The sequence below is a fragment of the Pristis pectinata genome, chromosome 27 (assembly GCF_009764475.1).
Source record: "Pristis pectinata isolate sPriPec2 chromosome 27, sPriPec2.1.pri, whole genome shotgun sequence".
NCBI classification, from domain to species: domain Eukaryota; kingdom Metazoa; phylum Chordata; class Chondrichthyes; order Rhinopristiformes; family Pristidae; genus Pristis; species Pristis pectinata.
In genome coordinates, this window is record NC_067431.1 from 22344095 (window position 1) to 22366327 (window position 22233).

Here is a 22233-nt window from a genome sequence, read left to right on the forward strand (position 1 = left end):
GCCTGATGAGGTAAAAAAATCACATGTTCACCACTGGGTGAAGGAATTTCTTTTCATCTGTTCTGAAGTTTGACCTCTTGCTTTGAGAGTGGGACACCCATCATCTCTGAGTAAACCATCATTATGGCATCTGTCCTATCATGTCCAGTAAGAATTTTGTGCATTACCTCCCAGTCTGTTTAATCTCTCCTCATTGTAATCTCATAGGGCAATACCTCTCCATTCCCATGAATCAATCGAGTGAACCGTCACTCGTGTTTCCTCAAGTACCATGGCAAGTACTTTTGGACCAATAAAGAGAGTTTGTTTCTTTGGCTTTCCATGCAAGGAGAGATCTGCTGTCTAAAGATCTCGGATCTGAAAGGTTTCTCTTTCCACAGGTGCTGCCTGATCTGCTGAGTGTTTCCAGCACATGTTTTTATTTCAGATCTCCAGCTTCTGTGGTTTTTTTTGCATCAGTCTCAATACAACCCACATGCTGGTTATGGTGGGTGCTACCTCATTTACATCTGAAAATGAATAAATTTAAGATGTATCAAAAATCTTGTGTTCACTAAATCATATTTCTGTCTTACTTCATTGCTTTCATTTTCGTCCTGTTCCTATAATTTATTCTAATCTTTAGTTTTCTGACCTTGAGTAAGACCTTTAATACCGTCTGCTCAGATGGATGTAAAGCTCCCTTCAACACTGCCTGGGAAGAGTTCAGTTTCCCCTGATATCTGGCCAACATCACGTACCCCCACCAAAAAGAGCCATTAGCTGGGCAGTGGCTTCACTGCTGTTTATGGCACCCAGCTGTTCTCAATGCCAACCATGTTACTTCAACAACAATAATCATTGCACTTCAAAGTTAAATGTTTGGTGGAACAAGCTGTAACATACAGGGCTGCCCTTAAACTTCTGTTCTTTCCCTCGCCTTACTGTGTTTCACCTGCCAAATAAATCCTCAGTCCAGCAGGAATTCCTGCAATGCCTAAGTTTTGAGTGATGCAGTAATTAACTTCTCCATGTCACTGCTGGCTCCAACACGTGACTGCAGTCATTTCTTGATGCTGTGCAGAAATTGAGTAGTAACTCAATAAAGCCAAAAGTGGCAGCAGTCAGAGTCTGCACAGCAGAAGAGGTCGACAATGTACATTGTGCTACGTGAAAAAAAACACCCTAGCAATTACAGGGAATCACGTCCTCTACCCATGAGTATTTCTAAGTTTACTGCTGAGACACCCAATAAGGCACTATAATAAGTGGGTGGGCAAAGTGCAATGCACAGCCAGAGACAAGTACCAATAACAGGTTTAGCAACGGCACCATAACACACTACCTCAAGTACAAAGTCTTATGCAGCTCTCCCAGTTTCACGGTCCTTGCACTTGCCCCATTCCTCTGCAGTTCTTTTTCTTTTTGAACCATGCATCTGACTCCCGTTTGAATGATCTTATGGGCAGAGGAAATGAACCCAATCAGCCATTGCGATCCATATCCTAACTGCTTCCTTGCCTAATAGGCCTGTGAGATGTTCCGATATTTTCAGCTGTGAGTTGTGCCTGATGTGCAGTGTCTGAAATCTGGTGTTATAATTTGGATTTCTGGCTGATGAACTTGCGAGGTTTTATAAACTACAAAGCCTAGGAAAGGGTAGATTTGCTTTTACCGGGAATATTTTGTGGTTATTAAAGTAAGGGCTGCCTAAGCTCTGTATCATGCAAGGCCAGGTCCAATTAAATATAGAGTGAAGCTCCAAACGCCTCAACAAACTGCATCAAATACAAACTACTTTGACTTTTCCTTTAGCCTGTCCCTCCCTTTTGAGGTAACCAATTTGCTTTATGGTAGTTTTGTGGCCTATACTAGCAACCAGGTTGAAGTGATCCACTACATAGTATTGAGGAACAGGATCGTGGGCTGGTGCAGTGTTTTGCAACAGTGCTACATGGCATGATCTCGGCCTTGCTGAGGTGAGGAGGACCTGCTGGAGGGAGGCAGGCACCTTCCCATGAAAATGCGAAGAAAGCATTGGAGGCCCAGTCTCATGTTTTGCTGAGTTGGAGTGGTAACTGGTCATTTTTATGAATGTTATACTTGGTCTGGGATGAGAAACAGGACCACGCAAGGCAAATAAACAGGGTTCATCACACTCACCGTGACAGGTGCTAACTGCAAATCCAATGCGCTTTCGGGCACGGTCGAAGACGACATAAAACCCCTCCATGATGACGGCCCCCATCACAGTTCCTGTGGTGGACTGGGAAATGGCAAACTTGTAGCAGTCATCCTGAGAGGTGGCCACGTCTTCTACTGGACGTAGGTATTGCTATGTTTGAGCGAAATGAAGAATTGGAAGTCAATCATATGTTCACAATTGAGTTGTTTAACCAGATGCATTTCACTGAGCAGAAGTAATAAAAGCAGTCCACTCTTTGATGCTGCTCTGCCATTCACTAGGACCGTGACTAATCTTCTACACGACTGCTATTTTCCTGCACTATCCTCATATCTCGATTCTCTTAAATGTACAGAAATCTGTCCATCTGTTTTGAATGAACACATCAACCGAGCTCCACAGCCTCATGAGGTAGAGAATTCCAAAGGTTCTCTACCCACTTAGTGAAGTAATTTCTCCTCCTCTCAGTCCAAAATAGCCTACCCTTCATTCTGAAACTGTGTCCCCCTGATCCTAGACTCCTCAGTCAGGGGAAACATCTTCCTGCTCTGTCCTATTAAGCTCTTTAAGAATTTTGTATTTTTCAATGAAATCTCCTCTCATTCTTCTAAACTCTGGAGAATACCATCTGAGTCTATTCAGTTTCAGACAGTAAACCCACGATCCCTGGAACCAGTTTGGTGAATCTTTGCTTCACTTCTATGGCAAGTACATTCTTTCTTGGGTAAGGAGACTAAAACTGTATGCAATGCACCAAATGTGGTCTCCTCAAGGCCCTGTACAACCGTAATGAGACTTCCTTTCTCATGTATTCAAATCATCTTGTAATAAAGGCTAATGGACCATTTGCCCCCTTAATGACTTGCCTACATGTGGGCCTTCAGTGATTTCTGTATAAGAACACTAAGGTACCACTGATCATCAACACCATTCGGCTTCTCACCATTTAACTGATACTCTACCTTGTTATGTGTGGCAAAGTAGATAACCTCATATTTTTCCATACTTAGCCCACTCACTTAGCTTGTCCGTATCCCCTTAGAGCCTCTATATATCATTCACTGCCCTCATTATCCCACAGTCGCACTTTGGCAGTGAGACTTCTCTTAGCCACTGCACAGTGGAGATTTTCATCTCATCAATTCGGGCAGAGCGGAGAAACATCCTCGTAGCTATGATCTTTGCTACTTATTGAACTTTACAACCACAGTTCCAATTCTTTTGTTAATGGATCTCAATCAAATTAGTAATAAGGATGTAACAATTGCCTTTGTTGCCCTTGAGTCAACATAAAATTCACCCTCTCGCCCTCCTTCAGTAAGGTCATGGCCTTAAAACGTTCACTGACCTCGTTCACTTTCCTTCCAGATCACAATCTCTGCTGATCTCTTTCAGTCCTACAATTTATTGATTCCAACCTTGAATAACCTTGAACTGTTCACAGTTCCCTGAGTAAAGAATTCCAAAAATTTACAACCCTCTCCATAAAGACCTTTCTTATTCAAGTCCCAACACCCAAACCTTTTTTTTCTGAGACGATGCTCCCTTGGTCTGAACTCTTTACTGAAGAAACAACCTCTGCATCCACTCCGGCAATCTCTCTGAGATTCAAATAGACCTTGCTGAGATTACTTCTCATTTCTTCTAAACTCCACAGTGTAAAAGCCAAGCTGCTTCTGTCATTCTTCAAAGGACACTCGTCTCGCCATCCATCTTACAAATCTGTTTCATTTTTTTGCTTCATTATCCAACACCAGACACACATCCCTATGCAGGCTGAGTTATAAAAAGCAAAATAGAGGATAAATGAGAAGAAAAAGCGAAGAGAAGGCTGGATTAATGGTTCCAGTTCTGGTGATGGGACCAGGTATATTGCAGAAACTTCAACTCTGTTCTTAGATAGATATTAGAGCAGGATAAAACATTGGCACAACATTGTGGGCTGAAGGGCCTGTACTGTGCTGTAGTGTTCTATGTTCTTAGTGAAGATGCTGCCTGAAATGTCGAATGTTTCTAACATTATTCTCTTTGTATTTCAGTTTGCCAACATTATTTGGTTCAGTCTATTAATGAAACCTGGCTTTCCTGCAAGATAGTTTAGCACTGTTAATCAGGTTTTTAGTTTGGCACAAACATAACCATGACTAAAAACCTCATGCCCAAGATCCATCCAATAGCAGGAGCTCTGGGAGCTGCATAAAAAGATATTTGAGGTGGGGGTGGTGTAAACCTTACAAAGAAAAGCATAGGTTCAAGGAAATAAATGCAGGTTTGAAGTTAAATGGGTTGTACGTTGTAACTGGATGTCTTTCTGACCTACTTGTGGTAGGATGGTGATTTGGAAAGATTGATTGGTGGCCTCTCCCATGAGGTACAGTGATATTGTAGGGAAGATGTGCCAGGGCGTGGTGCCAACCTGCCAGCATACCAGCTGCTCACCCAACCAGAACCCATCAGGGAACTTCTCCGTCTGTCAAAAGAGAGAGAAAAAAAATTAAAAAGTGAAGGTAGTAATGACGATCATGAATATTTCATTATGCCAGGAGTCTTTAATCAACACCAGATGTTGTACAAGTTTCCCACTACAGTCATTTATCATTTAAAACATATGTATGTGTGATGTGTATATTAAGACATTACACGAGGGAATCTGTTCCGCTGCAAATTCTTGAGACTTTTAGATGAGGAATTTACAACTGTGTCCTCAGTACATCAACTATTTCTTACATGAATTCAAAAACTTGTTTCTCCCAATACCTCTTAAGGAAGTCATCAATCTGCGTAGAAAGTCCTTTTAGAAAGTCCTTTTGATATCATTTTCTTAGTTTGCAAAGCACCTTGAGAAGGTTTGGTATGCTAATGATGCTATTTAAATACAAGATGTTATTGTAACAATGAAGAAGAGAAACTTGCATATATTGTCTGCTGCATTGGTCCTTTATCTGATGAGGTGTCTGAGACTTTGCATTTTTATACTGCATACAACACGAGTACCCTCCGTGGGAATGTTTCTGAGTTGCTATCCTTTAAGGCTGGAAAAGTTGGAATCAGTCCTTTGATAATGGGAACCTATCTCTTGGCATTATTTTTCACTGTGTCCCTGGGTGTTTCACTAGCTGCCAGCCCAGACCAGTAAGAATACTGATGGGGTAAGGCTGAGCAACGTGCAATTTATAGTTGCTTTCCTTCACCCGATATTACCTGTATGATTCACCATCATCAATGGCTGCATTTTAACAACTATGCATGTTGACCTCAGCCTCGTAATATCCCAGTGAAACACTTGGCTAATTCAATACCATTCACAGACTACTGATGGCACCCACCATTTTCTGGAGGAAGGTTATAAACTTAGGACATAGAGCACAGAACAGTACAGCACAATACAGGCCCTTCCGTCCACAATGTTGTGCCGACCTTTAAACCTCGCCTAAGACTATCTAACCCCTTCCTCCCACATATCCCTCTATTTTAAATTCCTCCATATGTTTATCTAGTGAATTTGACCAACGTACCTGCCTCCACCACCGCTCCAGGCAGCGCATTCCATGCCCCAACCACTCACTGGGTAAAAAACCTTCCTCTGATATTTTCCTTGAACTTCCCACCCATGACTTTAAAGCCATGCCCTCTTGTATTAAGCATTGGTGCCCTGGGAAAGAGGCGCTGGCTGTCCACTCTATCTATTCCTCTTAATATTTTGTACACCTCTATCATGTCTCCTCTCATCCTCCTCCTCTCCAAAGAGTAAAGCCCTAGCTCCCTTAGTCTCTCCTCATAATGCATACTCTCTAAACCAGACAGCATCCTGGTAAATCTCCTCTGCACCCTTTCCAACACTTCCACATCCTTCTTATAATGAGGCAACCAGAACTGGACACAGTACTCTAAGTGCAGTCTAACTAAAGTTCTGTAGAGCTGCATCATTACCTCATGGCTCTTAAACTCGATTCCACAACTTACGAAAACTAACATCCCATAAGCTTTCTTAACTACCCTATCCACCTGTGAGGCAACTTAACCACTGGCTGATCCACTATGTATTTTAGATTATTTGCAGGGCTTTGGGTGAGGCTATTATGAAGTTTGATCAGATTACATTTCCATGATTCCAGGCCTGTTGCTTTCTTCAGCTTTTTACCCCAGTGGCAAATTGATCTTCACCACCCTTGAAGATGGAGAAAACCTGAGATCATGGAAACCCCTCAGATTCTCTCCTGAACGGTAAGTGCGACCCAAACTACAGACCATACATCAAGAATATTTTGAAAAACACGTGCCTGTGTCAGGGGAATCATCCTCAATACTCCCCAAGGTGATACCACAGAACTTAACTCATGATTAGGTTAGCTGGCTCCCTAAAAGAAAATGTTACTGTAGGATTCTCAGTTGTATTATACAGATCCATAGTTAATTGGCATTGCACCTATCATGACCTTGTGATGTCCCAATGTGCTTTATGGTCAATGAAATACATTTGAAATGTAGTCATTTTTGTAATGAAGGAAATGTGGCTGCTAATTTCTGCACCGTAATGTGATAATCTCCCTTACTAGTCTTGGTCTTGCATAAATTTAGGTAAGGTATCAAAGAGATTTCCTTTGTTCCTCTTAAAAATAGTGCCATTGGGTCCATTATCTCCAATGGAAAGGGCAAAATGGGCCTTAGTTTAATAGCTTTGTTGAACGTTATCATGTGCTGAATGCCTTAGGTGATGTGTTTTGCTGTCCTCTACGTCCAGATTCTGTACTAAGTTATTTTTCTCCATTTCTGCTCTGTACCGACTCACATGAGCTGGAATTACGCAAGTGCAGGCTGTCTCCCATCTAAGGTATCTATTCAGTAAGTTGGTCTTAAGTGTCATCACAGTGCAAGATCCAAAAATATCAGAAATAAAAACAGAAACTGCTGAAAACACTCAGCAGATCAGCATTTATGGAAAGAGCAACAGTTAAATTTCAGGTTGAAGACTCTTCATCTGAACTTTTGATTTCTAAAAAATATCAAACATATATGTACCAGAACGAAAGTGATCAGAAGTAAACATATACACTTTTTCTCTTCTCTCTTCCTACTAAACAAGCAAACAGCTCTTCAGCTGTGACAACTCCTTGTGACTGAATGGTTTTAGTCTCCTGCCCCTTCCTCATAGCCCTGCAGAGAAAACAGTTGCCATTTCAGGTCAACACATTCCGTGTTACCATTTCAGATCAATGACCTTTTATCAGAACTAATGAAACATCATCAACCTGAAACATTAACTGTTTCTCCCTCCACAGATGCTGCCTGATCTGTGGACAATTTCCAGCATTTGCTGGTTTTTGTTTTTATTTTGGATTTCCAGCATTTTCCATTTTGCCTTTTGGTCTCCATCATTGCCTGGTTGGGATCTGTTAACTCCCCACAAGCAATTAAGTCAAGAACTTTTGGAAGGTTTAATGTACGGCATTGTATAGTGTGCATCTTTACAATGAATCATTAAGAGATTCAAGGCAGAAGGAGGCAATTCAGCCCATCATGCTTCTGCAAGCTCCTTAAACCTTCCATCCAATGAATTCTACTCTCCTCCCCTTTCTTCCTAGCTCAACATGGTCTTCCATTTCAAATAGTATCAATGCTATTCTGATAGCAGTCCCCAACCAGTAATTTCTACCACCAAGAAGAACAAGAGGAGCAGGCACATGGAACACTACTATTCAAGGGCACGTTCTCCACCATGTCACACACCAGTTTATAGTGGCTCCTTCATAATCACTGGGTCTAAATCCTGGAACTCCCTGGCCAACAGTATTGTTGGAGTACCTTCATAAGAAGGACCACAAGAGTTCAAAAAGACAGCTCACTGCCATCTTCTCAAGGGCAGCATTGCCCATATACCAAAAATTGAATAAAAAAAACATATTTTGAGGACGAAATGGGGAGAAATAAACAGTTTAAAAGAATACATCGACTTTCTTTCCTTTTAAGAAACAATACTCAACAGAAGACGCGGCCTTGATGGATTTCACTGCAGCTTGGAAGACCTTCTTGGGCAGCCTGAGGTTTGTGGTTCCACTGTCTACGATGCTCTTGTCGTAGTTGTACTGAAGAAACCAGAAAGTAAAACAGGAGAGAGATAATGAGTTTCAAACCAAAGACACAGTGAGTGATGTCAGTGAGGATGTGAAATCCAGAGGATTAAGACGGGGACTTGTGGCATCATCAGTCTGAGCAGAGGACCAAGGACCAGAATTGTTGCTGGCTCATCTCTACACCTGATCCATCAACAAGTGGGGGCTGCCACAAATGTGCAGCACAATTAGACACTCATTTTTTCAAAATTCTACAATACATACAAGACCTGAGGAAACACTGAGGCAGGTCTTAATTGGAGGGTTAAGGTCTCCTTTGAGGTCACCTTTTTCTTGTTGGATGTCTTCTTTGACTTTTTACTGATTGCACTCCCGACCCCATCCATTCAACAGCTTCCCCCCCCCCCCCCCTTACCTCTGTGTGATCCTCTCCCCAGTTACTATCTCCGCCATCTCCACAATGGTGGGAGATCATGGACAAAGGGCCTGTTCCACCACACACAATGCCTTTGGCTCCTTGAATGGCTAAAGCCTTATGGAAGACCACGGCAAGAATTCACTCAGGCTAAATGTGGCACATGAGCCATACTTTGAGCATCCTTGGGGGAGCTTTGGGAGGTTATACAATACTGATACACACATACAATTGCCCAGATCGGGATAATCAGTTACAATCTTTTACTCAATGTCACCTATTATTCCATGTCTAATACATTTCCATTGCTATTTGATAATCCTCAAAATTATTTTGTTTTGTACTACTGAAGTATAATTCAGCATCAGGATACAGTAGCAGGGTACGCCAGCACAAGGGTGCTTTTGGTGCAAGGTTGTGGAACAGGCCCAGGGACATGTATGATAGTATATGCTGGGCCGGTCACTCAGTGTTTGGGATTCAGTATGTGCTATGCATGTTAGTGTGCAGCTCGTTGGATCTGGGGATGTATATAGTGTGCGAGGAAGGTGTGGTGTCTGGTGCAGTATGGGGTTCAACAAGCAGAGCTTCCTCACCTCCTTACAGTCCAGATTCAGGTCTTGTCCATTGATCTCAATCTTTACTATAATGACTTCATAGTACCACTGCTTCCTGATTGGTGTGAACCAGATGTTGCCCAGATACAGGGAAGAATCAACTCCACCTATTATCTACAACATGGCAGGGAGAAAGTAAAGAATGGTCAAGGGTATTCCATCAAGCCTTCCTTAACTCAGCAACATTATTTTTTACTTAAGAATAATGGTTCATATCTGTGGTGATCCTTATGCTTTATTTGTCTGCCTGCACTACACTTTCTCTGTAACTGTAACGCTATATTCTGCATTCTGTTCTGTTTTCCTTACCTTGGTGTAATTATGCATGGCATGATCGGTCTGGATGACAATGAGAAACAGGTGCTTTTCACTATATCTCAGTACACGAACACTACTTCGTTATCGATTTCTCTAACCTCCAGTAGCCCAACCCTTTCTTTTTCTATCTCCCCCCCCCCATTCCCTTGTCGACGCTTATTCCTATGGCTCCCTTTCCCCACCTTGATGACCTGCCCATCTCCTCTCCTCCCCCCCCCATCCTTTATTCCATGGTCCACTGCCCTCTCCTAATGGATTCCTTCTTCTTCGGTCCTTGGCCTCTTCTACCTATCACCTCTCAGCTTATTACATCTTCTCCCCCTTCCCCACCCACTACCTTCCCCCCTCACCCGAACTCACCTATCACCTGCCTGTGTGTGCTCCTCCCCCTCCCCCTACCTTCTTATTCCGGCTTCTGCCCTCTTCCTTTCCAGTCCTGATGAAGGGTCTCGGCCTGAAATGTCGACCGTTTATTTCCCTCCGTGGATGCTGCCTGACCTGCTGAGTCCCTCCAGCACTTTTTGTGTGTTACTACTTTGTTATTCACTTTATTTTGCACTATTTATTCTGTAATTTATCGTAATTGTTATGTCTTTGCACTGTACTGCTGCCGCAAAACAACAAATTTCACGACATACAAGTCAGTGATAATAAACCTGATTCTGAAATGATAATAATAAACCAATAATAATATTAACTACTAAGCATAATCTTTAAAGTGCTACAGCAGCTGACATTTATCAGCAGTTTTTTTTCTCTCTCCCTCTCTCTCTTACACATGTTACTTCCTTTCCAGTGTGAGATGACTAACTAGGATTCAGTCTAACAGATGGCATTGCCCTTCACTGCCTTGCCCATTCTGGCAACGTTGTGCACAAGTCTAGACTCTATTGGTATATAGCTCAAAGGGAGAGGAGTAAAGCCATTGCATCCCTCACCAGACATACATGCAGAAACCATTGAGTGGAGACCAGGAAGGGTGGCCCTGACTTATCTTGTTAACTGGAGCAGATGAAATGGTTGCCATCCCACACGTATTGCCTGGAATGAGAGCAACTAACCCCATCTGGAACAGTCAATGGAAGCAGCCCCAGAGTATTTCCCCAAAAATGGCACGGAGCAAATGCACCTCCTCCTGTACTGAGTGATTCAGGGAAATGCCAACTCCATTTAATATCTGCTGTGTTGTAGGGAGAAGGCAACCAATGCCAGGAATAGGCAAACACCATTCAGCCTCTGTAGCCAGTTCTGTCACACAGTCAGATCATGGCAACTCCATCTGCTCCACAGAGACCCAATAACCTCCAGTTCCATTAGAGAAGGTACAGAGGAGATTTACCAGGACGCTGCCTGGATTGAGAAAGCTCCTGGTCTGAGGAGGACACAGTAGACTCACCCATTAGGAATAGGAGGGCATTAACCTTGGTCATTGGCCACCCTACCAATATCTACCAGCACCCATGAGCAACTTGGGTAAACCAACAGCTGGTTGGCAGATAAGAAATGAGAAACTGCTGCTGGCTCTGTTGAGGAATTACTTTCAAAATACTGATCTTTTTCTGTTAGATTCCAACTGATTTCATTTCAGATTACAGACCCTTGGACACTAAATCAAGAAATGAGGGAATGAGACGGGACAGGACAATGGGATCAGCAATGATTTTTGAATTAAAGTACCGTATAGCCTACTCCCAATCTTGTTACTCGCAATCACATTTTATTTTTCACACAGAAATCAGAAGTACACTCGATTTCCTCGATGCAGAGTATCAGGAAGAGGTAAGGGTAGTGGAAATTCACACAGATGCACCAAGCACACATTTCTTGTCGGTCTTATACAAGCCAGAGAAGCATCTGCTTTCAGTATCCCTCACTTTGTCTCAGATTTTGTTTCTGCAGTTCTTCTATTGTCAAGGCCACCTCGTCTCAGGGCCTGGATGGTTGCCAATCTAGATTACGTACTGGAGAAATAAGCAAGATTAGCAATTTTTCCCTGAATAACTGATTACAGCACTTAACTGCACGATGCCTGAATTCAAGAGAAGTACTTGCAGTGGAGAAGAGCTGTCACTCACCATGCTTCCTCCCACAGATGATGTTGCATCCGTATCATTCAGGGTAAAGCCTGCTCCACACAGCTGCAGTGAGAAGATGTTGGGGACCTGGGTCTGCTTCACCAATGAATCAAAGAAGGGTTCCAGGTTTTCATCAGGCTGTGGAGAGAATAACGGGAGTGGGCAGGGAGAGTGGGGAGACAAGGGGAGGAGACAAGCAATGGTTTAACATCAAAATCATTCTTTCTTACATGGTAAACCTGATCCGTCAAATTTGGGGCAAGATCTTTTAGCCCTTAGTCTGGATATCCAAAATCAGCTTCATGTAGACAGGCAAGAAACAGAGAAAGGTGCCAGAAGAAAGGACCTTGCAGGTAGAACGTATCTTAGAAAGATGACAGCATCCATTAACAACCAGGTGAACAGAAACTTAAGAAAACCAGTCACATAAATACTCCAACCCTCAACAGCAGGTCAGAGATGGGGTATCCTGTGGAGACTGGCTCAGCTCTGCACTCGCCTAAACCTTTCCACTATCTACAAAACACAAGTCAGAAGTATGATGGAATACCCTCCACTTGCGTGGGTATGTGTGGCTCCAACAACACTCTGGAAGCTTGACACTTTCCAGAATAAAGGAACCCCCTTCATTGGCACCACACCCACCAGCAGAAAGGTTATTCCCTTTACCACTGCTACACTGTGTACAATCTACAAAAGGCATTGCAGTTATGGAAACACCACCAGTAACGGCAGCAGAGGGACTGTGGTGGTTCAGGAAGGTGTCACCTCCTCATTACAAATGGGCAGTGAATGTTGGAACTGTCATCCTGAGAATGCAAACCCAAAAAGAACATGATTTTCAATATCACTCTTAGATCTACTTTACAAAGAGCCACAATTTTCATAACAAAAATTAATTCCTCATCATCTGGTTTCTTCTGATTGTGTTCATTATAGGAAGGATGTGGAAACTTTAGAGAGGGTGCAGTGGCGATTTACCAGGATGTTGCCTGGATTGGAGAGCATGTCTTATGAGGATAGGTTGAGTGAGCTAGGGCTTTTCTTTTTGGAGAGGAGGATGAGGAGAGGTGACTTGATAGAGGTGTACAAGATGATAAGAGGCATTGATCGGGCGGACAGTCGGAGACTTTTTCCCAGGACGACAATGGCTAACACGAGGAAACATAATTTTAAGGTGATTGGAGGAAGATATAAGGGGGATATCAGGGGTAAGTTTTTTTACACAGAGAGTGGTGGGTGCGTGGAACGCACTGCCAGCAAAGGTTGTGGGGGCAGATACATTAGGGATATTCAAGAGACTCTTAGATAGACACATGAATGATAGAGAAATGAGGGGCTATGTGGGAGGGAAGAGTTAGATAGATCTTAGAGCAGGATAAAATGTCGGTACAACATTGTGGGCCGAAGGGCCTGTACTGCGTTGTAGTGTTCTATGTTCTATCTCCAAAGTTCCCATCACAGACATTCCTGTAAATCCACTTTACTTTCTCATCAGGTTCCCAATACCTTTCTTACCAGATGAACTTGCAAAACCTTTTCCCACTCCCTAGTCTAGCTACAGTCTAACCCATGTATCATGTTAACATATCTCTTTGCTTTTGTTTTAATTTAATTTAATGATTTGCCATATATTTTTGTATTGAACAAGGATATTCCCTATTAATACTGCTATGTCAATGAAATTATCCATGTTTTGAGAGCTGACATATAAAACCAGCTGTGTTTTATATGGGATCTTTTAAATTCATAGTGTTTCAAAGTTTTTACTGTCACTAAAGTAGTTTCAATATGTGAACATTGTTTTAATGTAGGATACCGGGCAGCCAATTTGAACATAGCGATGTCCCATAAACAGGTATGTGACAATGACCACATAATCTGTTTTTAGTGCTGTTGATTAAGAGATAAATATAGGATAGGACACCAAGAATAGCTCATCTGTTTGTCTTCAGAGTAGTATTCTTCACATCCTTCTGAGAGCAGTCAAGGATGTCTCACCCAAAAAGCAGCATCTCTAACAGGCCTGCACTAAACATCAGCTTAGATTTTTGTTCTCGGGTCTCTGAAGTGGGACTCGAAACTGCAGCCTATTGAGTGAAGAGGCAACATTGCTACCAACTAAGTCCTGGCTGTCACTCAGTAACTCTCTACCTTCTGCAGTAAGCCATAGGATAGCAGCAAGTTTCCAGACAGTATTAGGAGCATTCTGAAGGGACTGTTCTCAACTGAAGCTGCTGCAGTAACACTAGATAGTTTGCAAGAAACTGATAGCAAAATTACAAAAAATACATACAAATATTATCACAGCAAGGGGAATGGTCAGTTAATCACTTAAATTGTAAAACTGAAGTTAGAAAATGTATAAATTGTACATATAGAAATTGGGAGTTTAATTTCCAATTGGTACTATCCTTACTGAAATTCCTAATGCACATGTTGACCCATTTAAAGTAAGATCAATTCATTCTATATGCAAACCTGGAGTACAAAATTGCTCATTGGGTTGAAAAACCTCGCCCTAAATGTTAAAAAGATGACAGAGAAAACTTTCATGATGAATGAGTTAGTGGCTTCATTGAAAGAGCTCAGAGAAACTCGACACTGTGCACAGGAATGTAAACCCACAGGTGTTAACTATTTTCAGACAAAGGCACCATGATGATTAGAACAATGAGCCAACAGAGCTGGCCAGGTCTAAAGGCTATAAATAGAATGCTGAATGTTAAATTTGTAAATACAAGCCACAGTCATACTGTTACTCTCAAAATATAAAAATAGCAAAGGCATACTTTCAGAGTTTAGGTTATTATGCTGACCTTCTAGCATGGAGAGCCATCCGTTCAAATAAATGAGCCCATCTTAAAGCCAGCATGCCACAAAACCATGCACAATCTGCTTGTCATAAACTCTGCTAGTACATTTATTTAATTGCCTGCTGGAAAGGTCATTTACAAATCAGTTCCTCATGCTCAGAAATCATCCAGAATATTCCTCTGCGTAACAGTCAAGGAGTAATACAGGTTGGCAACAGGCCATTCAGCCCATACCACCAGTGGCACCCATCCATACTTACATCATCTTCCAGTGTTTGGCCCATAGCTTTCTATGTCTAGGTGATTCATGTGCTCATCTACACATTTTATGAGTGCTGTCAATGACTCTGCTTCCACCACTCTCTCTGGCAGTGTATTCTAGATACTCCCCACTCTTTGGATGTAAAAGGCCCCCCTCAACTCTCTTACCCCTTACTCCAAGCTTATATCCTCTATTTTTTATCAACCTCTGAATGGGGAAATGATTCTTGCAGTCTACCCTATCTATACCCCTCATAATTTTATATACTTCAATCACATCCCCTCAACCTCCTCTGCTCCAGTTTAAACAGACCTAGTCTCTCCAGTCTCTGCTCATATCTGAAACTCTCCATTCCAAGCAATGTCCTAGTTTATCTCCTCTGCACCCTCTCCAGCGCTATCATATCCTTTGTATAATGCGGTGACCAGAGCAGCACACAGCCGAGGTCTGACCGATGTTTCATAAAGTTGAAGGATAACGTCCTAGTTCTTGTATTCCCTGCCCCAACTGATGAAAGCCAGTCTCCCGTATGCTGCCTTAACCATGTTAACTACCTGCACTGCCACCTTCAAGGATCTTTGTACACAAAGGTCCCTCTGTTCTTCAGTACTCCCCAAGACCCTACCATTCATGGTGCATGTCCTAAACCCCAAAATATATCACCTCACATTTACCTGGATTAAACTCCATCTGCCACCTCTCAGCCCATTTCACCAACACTTTGATATCGCCCTGTAGCCTAAGACCATGCTCCACACTATCGACAACTCCACCAATCTTGCACTCTGATGATTCTCCCCTCCCCCTCACCACCATCTCTTTTTATCCTTCCTCAATCTCTAAACTGTCAGCATGCTTGTCCAACAGATCAGGCAGAAGAGTACTCCAACTAAATCCTGGAAACACCAAAGTGATTGCCATCAGTCACCAACACAAACTCCATTCCCTGGCCAACGACTCCACCCCTCTCTAAAGCTTGCTGGGAGTGGTGGTGCGGCATTTTGAGCTGCTGCCTCACAACTCCAGGGATCTGGGTTCGATCCCGATTCGCAGCGCTGTCTGTGTGAAGTTTGCACATTTTCCCTGCGACCGTGTGGGTTTCCCACGTGCCCTGGTTTCCTCCCACGTCTCAAAGATATGCTGGTAGGTTCATTAACTACTGTAAATTACCCCAAGTTCAGCTAAGTGGTAAAAAGAATCAAAAGGGAACTGATGGACATATGAGAAAAAGAATAAGCAACAAGAAAAAAAAGGAGAGGGGGGATAGGAATGTTGGGATTTGCTCTGCTGAGAGCAACATGATTCAATGGGCCAAATGGCCTACTTCTGTGTCATACTATGCAAGTACAAATCTGTCTGGAACTTAACAGGTTCAGACCACATATACAAGCCATTATTAGGTCTGCCTCAAATTACCCTACATTGCTCTTGCCTCACCTTACCCTCATCCCTCTCTTGATCTGACTGTTGTATCACCATCTTTCGCATTCCTTAAACTCCATATCCCAACTTTCACCAAGACCCATTCACCCGTTATCCTTGTGTCTTCTGCCTGACATCAACTCCTGGTCAAGTAAAGCCTCAATTTTAAAATCCACATCTCATTTTCAAGTCTGTCCATGTTCATGTAGACGCCACGGCTGAGAAAGCTCACGAGCGCCTCTAATTCCCCAGGAAGCTAAAGAAATTTGGCATGTCCCCTTTGACAATCACCAACTTTTATTGACGCACCATAGAAAGCATCTTATCCGGACGTATCAAGGCTTGGTATGGCAACTGCTCTGCCCAGGACGCAAGAAACTGCAGAGAGTTGTGGACACAGCTCGGCGCATCACGGAAACCAGCGTCCCCTCCATGGACTCTGTCTATGCTTCTCACTGCCTCGGTAAAGCAGTCAGCATAATTAAAGACCCCACCGACCCCGGACATTTTTTCTTCTTCCCCCCTCCCATCAAGCAGAAGATACAAAAGCCTGAAAGCACGTACCACCAGGCTCAAGGACAGTTTTTATCCCGCTGTTATGACTATTGAACAGTTCCCTAGTACGATAAGATGGACTCTTAACCTCAAATTCTATCTCATTATGACCTTGCACCTTATTGTCTACCTGCACTGCACTTTTTCTGTCGCTGTGAGACTTCACTCTGCACTCTGTTATTGTTTTACCTCAATGCACTGTGTAACGAATTGATCTGTACGATTGGTATGCAAGACAAGATTTTCACTGTACCTCGGTACATGTGACAATAATAAACCAATTCCAAGTCTCTCCCTTCCCTGCCTCTGTGACCTCCTTCAACCTTGCACATCCTCAGACATACCGGCACTCCTAGTTATACATTATAGTTTCATTTTGCAAGGCCTGAAACTCCAGAAATCCCTCCAAACCCCTCTACCTCACTTTCTTCCTTTAATGCTTATTAAAACCACCTTCTTTGCCAAGGATTTGGTCATCTACCCTGATAAATTGTTCAGCATCTACATCCTGTGAGGCACTCCAGTATGTTAGAGGTTCTGAATATATGCAAGTTGTTGTCATTAAAGATGCTAACTAAATATAATTTTTTTGAATACAAACACAACAAAACTTTGAATCCCAGTACACCACTATTTCAGAACTAATCTGAACATCTTTTTAAAATTAATTTTCTCACAGTGAACAAACTTCCTAGTGCTCCATTATAAACTGGTTTAATTCTCTCTCTGATGTTTCAGCTGGGGACTGTCCTGAGGGACTGAACTATAAGTTGCTATGTAGCCTAAAGCAATTTCTTTGAAAAAAGCAATAAGGCTCAATTAAAAATATAAAATTTAGATGAAATGATGGTCAAGAGCTGACTGAATAACCTTCTATAAAATAAAGTTAAATATCCATTCTTTTTAAACTGATTTTATTGGCCAGATTTATCTCTCGTATTATCTGGGTGGCAAAATGAGAATTCAAGCCAGGCAAACCCTCTGTTACAACAACATAACTTTCAGTAGGTAATTCTGGTAAATAAACTGGATAAAAAAATTGAGTCTAACAATGCTAAGAATAATAATTCTGGTGAATCTAGCAATTAAAATGATTGCATCTGATGTACTACAAGCCCTTTAAATTTGTCTTGTGGGTCCTCCAGTTTATAATCTGTCCTATCATGCTGGCTTTGCACTAAACCCCTCTCACCATCCGCTCAAAAGATTTTTTTTCATTACTCTGTGAATTGGATCTTGTCCACCTTAATCTGTTTTCTAATGAGAATCGATTTAGGTTCCTTCTGCTAAGTTTTCAGCAAGCTAAAATAAAGAGCAACTTTCTCCTTCAACACAGGTTTCTGAATATCAAAAGTAAGCTCCATCACTTTACATCCTGTTATTATTTCTGAATGGACTTTATGTACCCATGCATGCACATACGATCTCCAGCAATGAAATGCCTCCAGTTGATGGCTGACAGTAGATTAACAGTAATCCCTGCAGTTCTTAATTCTTCCACATCTTCAGAACTAATAGTGCAAATGCATTTCTTTCTCAAGAAGTAATGGTGTAACCTCTCTCAGCATCTTACAACATACACAGCTGTAAGTCACTTCCAATCTTGGGTTAACTATGCAATAAGGATACCCAAAACTGTTTGCTTTACATGGGGCTACATTCAATGTTCCCAATTCTGGTCCTACTCCTTCCCTGATTTTCATCACTCATCGGCAGTGCCCCTTAGGTACCATGTCCTAAACTCTAGAATTCCCTTACTTATCTCAACCCTCCTTCAATTCCCAGGGACAGCACTGGAGACAGACTCAGTTGTGGCGTTTGAAAGGTGTTGGGTGCACCAACGCTCTTGAAAGGAAGAATTAGCAGGGCAGGGGGAGAGGGTTGGGGAGTGGGACTAGCTGGATTGCTCTTGCACAAAGCATAGGAACATATAGAGACAGAAGCAGAAGGCCATTCGGCCCCTCATGCTCCCTCTGCCTTCCAATGAGGTCATAGATAACCTTCAACCTCAGCGCCACTTTTCTGCACAAATCCCATATCCCTGGGTTCCCTTCATATCCACCTACAGTTTACATCAACTGGAATGAGCCAAATGACCTCTTCTTTGATAAGGAATTATATTTTCTTTCATCCTTTGATAACTTATGTAATTTCATAAAACCTATCTCTTTGACCAACTTTTTTTTGTCACCTCTCCTAACGTGGCTCCGTGTTTATAATGTGTGATAACCTCTCCATTCTACAAAATGCCTTGGGGTACTTTAGCATAGTAAAAGCATTCATGTGTTCAGGTTGTAGTTCATTAATGTCTCCAGGAAAGCAAAGCAGTGCTCCTAATCAACAATTGTCAAAATGGCTTCAAATCAAATCGCTTCTTCCTCAAACATCTGTTTCCATGTAATGTAATATTCGGGACAAACTCACAAAGTCAACTCGTTAAGTAGAGATGTGTTCTGACATGGGCCGTAGATTGCTATGCAGTCACAAGATGAGCATTCTCATTCACTTGCCATTGTTGAATGTGCCAAGTCCAACAACACTCTAGCCTTGCTGGAATTGGCACATTCAACAATGGCAAGTGAATGAGAATGCCCATCTCATGAGAGAGTAATATAGCACTGAAACACCCTTTGGCCCAACTCGACCATGCCAACCATGATACCCATCTCAGCTAATTCCATTTCCCTGTGTTTGGCCCATATGCCGCTAAACCTTTCCTATCCATGTACCTGTCCAAGTATCTTTTAAATGTTATTATTGTACCTGTCTCTACCACCACCTCTGGGCTCACTCATTCACCAGAGGTGCATGGCGGCCCTGGTGTGTAGCACCTACAAAATGCACTGCAGTTACTCACGCAGGCTACTGCAACAGCACCTCCCACCACCAAGAAGGACAAAGGCAATAGGTACATGGGAACACCACCAGCAATTGCAGGTTCCCCTCCAAGTTACGGAGTATCCCTACATGGACATATATTGCCCAGACCTTTGCTGCAACTGGTTCTAATTTATCGAACCCCCTTCCCCACCAACGCTGTGTAGGCACCTTCCCTAGAAGGTCTGCAATGGTTTAAGAAGCACCCCGCCACCTCCTTCTCAGGTCAATAATTAATGAGCAGTCTTGCCTTGCCAGCAAAGCCCAGATCCCGTAAAGGGATATAAAAAATTGCATCATCAGTCTAGCACATTCATTTTCATTGTTGCATCCATCTTCACTGACATTCTCTATCATCCTGAATCGACTTGTACTGACAATAGGTATAACCGATGTTTGGTGACTTGGTGTTTTACCTCTGCTAAGGAGAATGAGTGAAGAAGAAAAAAAGACATGTACTTCTGTATCCCACTCCTGAGGGAGGAAGCCAAGCAAGTAAAACATTTGAGGGTAAACAGTATCTTTGCAATTCAAGTAGAACTGTCAACTGCAGAGAAATGTTGAGATTGATATTTATACTCAGCAAGTGGAAGATAGTTTGCCACATATTTAAACGCATGAAGCTAGGCATCCGTCAACCTTTTGTGAGTCAGTCCCAGTGAGGGATGCTCGGTAAACCTTAAATGCCAGGTACTTCTGGCTGTTCTGACAGGACAGGTACACGCACGCACACACACACACACACACACACACACACAAATGCAGCTGCACACTGAGACACGCACACACATGCACGCACGCAAACATATCTTTACACACACACACACAGCTGTACACTCAGACACACACACACACACAGCCACATGCACGCATACACACACATACCTACACACACACACGGTGCACACAAACACACACACACACACACAAATCATGAACCTCTGTAATCTTCCAATTTACCTCCATTAATCTTTCAGAGACAGATTTACCATATCCCTAAGATCAATCCCTACACTGAGAGACTTGATTTGTTTTTGATGAAGTTTACATTGTTATTATTTGATACACAATTTAGCTAATTCCAATGGACTGGAAATAACTATTTTTGCAACTCATGAATGCTTTGCATTTTGTTAAATGAAATCTTATTTCTTTGAACTGATTAACACTTTCCTTGATTTTATTCTGCTTAATATTTTGTTCCTTACCTTTCCTTTCCTTTCCTGCTGACTGTTTCTGGGCTATCGTTCTATAGCCACATCAATATTCCTCCTGTAGCACCAAAGGTTTGAAAGAATTTAAAGATCCCTGACTATCCAATTAAGAGCACTGGGCTCCTTCCAAGTATACGGACCGACATTTATGCCTGAAACCAACAGTACTAAATTACTTGATGATTTCTCCATTTTTGGGGAGCTCACTATGCACACAATTGTCCACCGTATTTCCTAACTAGTTGTGAAACACTTGAAGCATTCTGAGGTAGCAAAAGGCACTATATAAATGCAGGATCCTTCTTTTACCTCTTTTGGAAATCTGCTGAGATAGGACAGGTTCACACCCAGTGCCACTACAGTTCAATGGAACACCAACCACAAGAATAGTTGGGCATCAGCTTGTTTATCCAAGAGGACATTTTCTTGTTGATTAAGTCAGGGCTCCACAGAATAATTTTAATGGCAAGATCAAAAATTTAGAAACATATTTCTGAACAGCTGCTTCCTCAAGTCATCACAATTAACTTGTCTGTAAGTAACACTGATAATGCATGTTTGGTTGTGATTACTAAACTGTAATTGAAAGAATTCAGATGACGATATAGATGGTGAGAATTACTAATGAACCACTTAGTAAGTAGAAGGCTCCTGAGGATGTGTACACTTTGCAAGTAGTTGGTTGCATAGTAACGAGAAAAAGGTGACATAGAACTTGGATTACATTTACAAATTAATCCTGGTCTCAACTGGTCCATCCTGTACTTAACTCCCTCCTTCACATAAATTCCTCAACATAACCTTGTATTCCTTCCCTTCATCTCTATCCCCCTTCCCCCTGAGTGCATCACTCGCCTCTATCATTCTTTGAAAAAGCAAATTCCCCCTTCCCATCACCTTCTGGATGATCCTACGTCTCCCAATGTTTCTGAGCTCTTGTCCGAGAATGATCGACAAATGCAATGCAATTCCAAGTCAGGAAGTGAAAGCTTAAGTGTGGAATGATCGAAGTAGCACTTGGATGACGTTGGCAGTGAGGTGTCCGTGCAGGCTCAGTGTAGGGATCACACACAAGCTAACGTGTTTGATCCCTGTTTTCCTTTGCAAACGCAGGAGATGCAGCACCTGTCCTTTCACCTCTTCCCTTCCCACCATCCAGGGATTCAAACAGTCCTTCCAGGTAAAGCAGCGATTCACTTGCACTTCTTCCAATCTAGCGAACTGCATTCGCTGCTCACAATGTGGTCTCCTCTATACTGGACAAACCAAGTGCAGGTTGGGTGACTGCTTTGCCCAGCTCCTGCATTCAGTCCACGGGGGCAACCCCAAGCTCCCCGTTGTCCGCCACCTTATTTCCCCAGCCCAGTCCCACTCTGACCTTTCTGTCCATGGCCTCCTGCATTGCTATAACCCAATGTAAGCCTGAG

General features: G+C 42.5%; 1 protein-coding gene across 1 annotated transcript in view; it reads right to left on the reverse strand.

The window, feature by feature from the left end:
• Window positions 1-22233, reverse strand: part of bace1 (beta-secretase 1) — a 105148-nt gene that overhangs the window by 12745 nt on the left and 70170 nt on the right. The window contains exons 4-8 of the mRNA XM_052039831.1: window positions 11661-11798; window positions 9247-9381; window positions 8146-8247; window positions 4485-4634; window positions 2143-2314 (exon numbers count right to left, since the gene is read on the reverse strand). Of these exons, the coding sequence (XP_051895791.1) occupies window positions 2143-2314; window positions 4485-4634; window positions 8146-8247; window positions 9247-9381; window positions 11661-11798 (697 nt within the window). The remainder of the gene's footprint in view (window positions 1-2142; window positions 2315-4484; window positions 4635-8145; window positions 8248-9246; window positions 9382-11660; window positions 11799-22233) is intronic.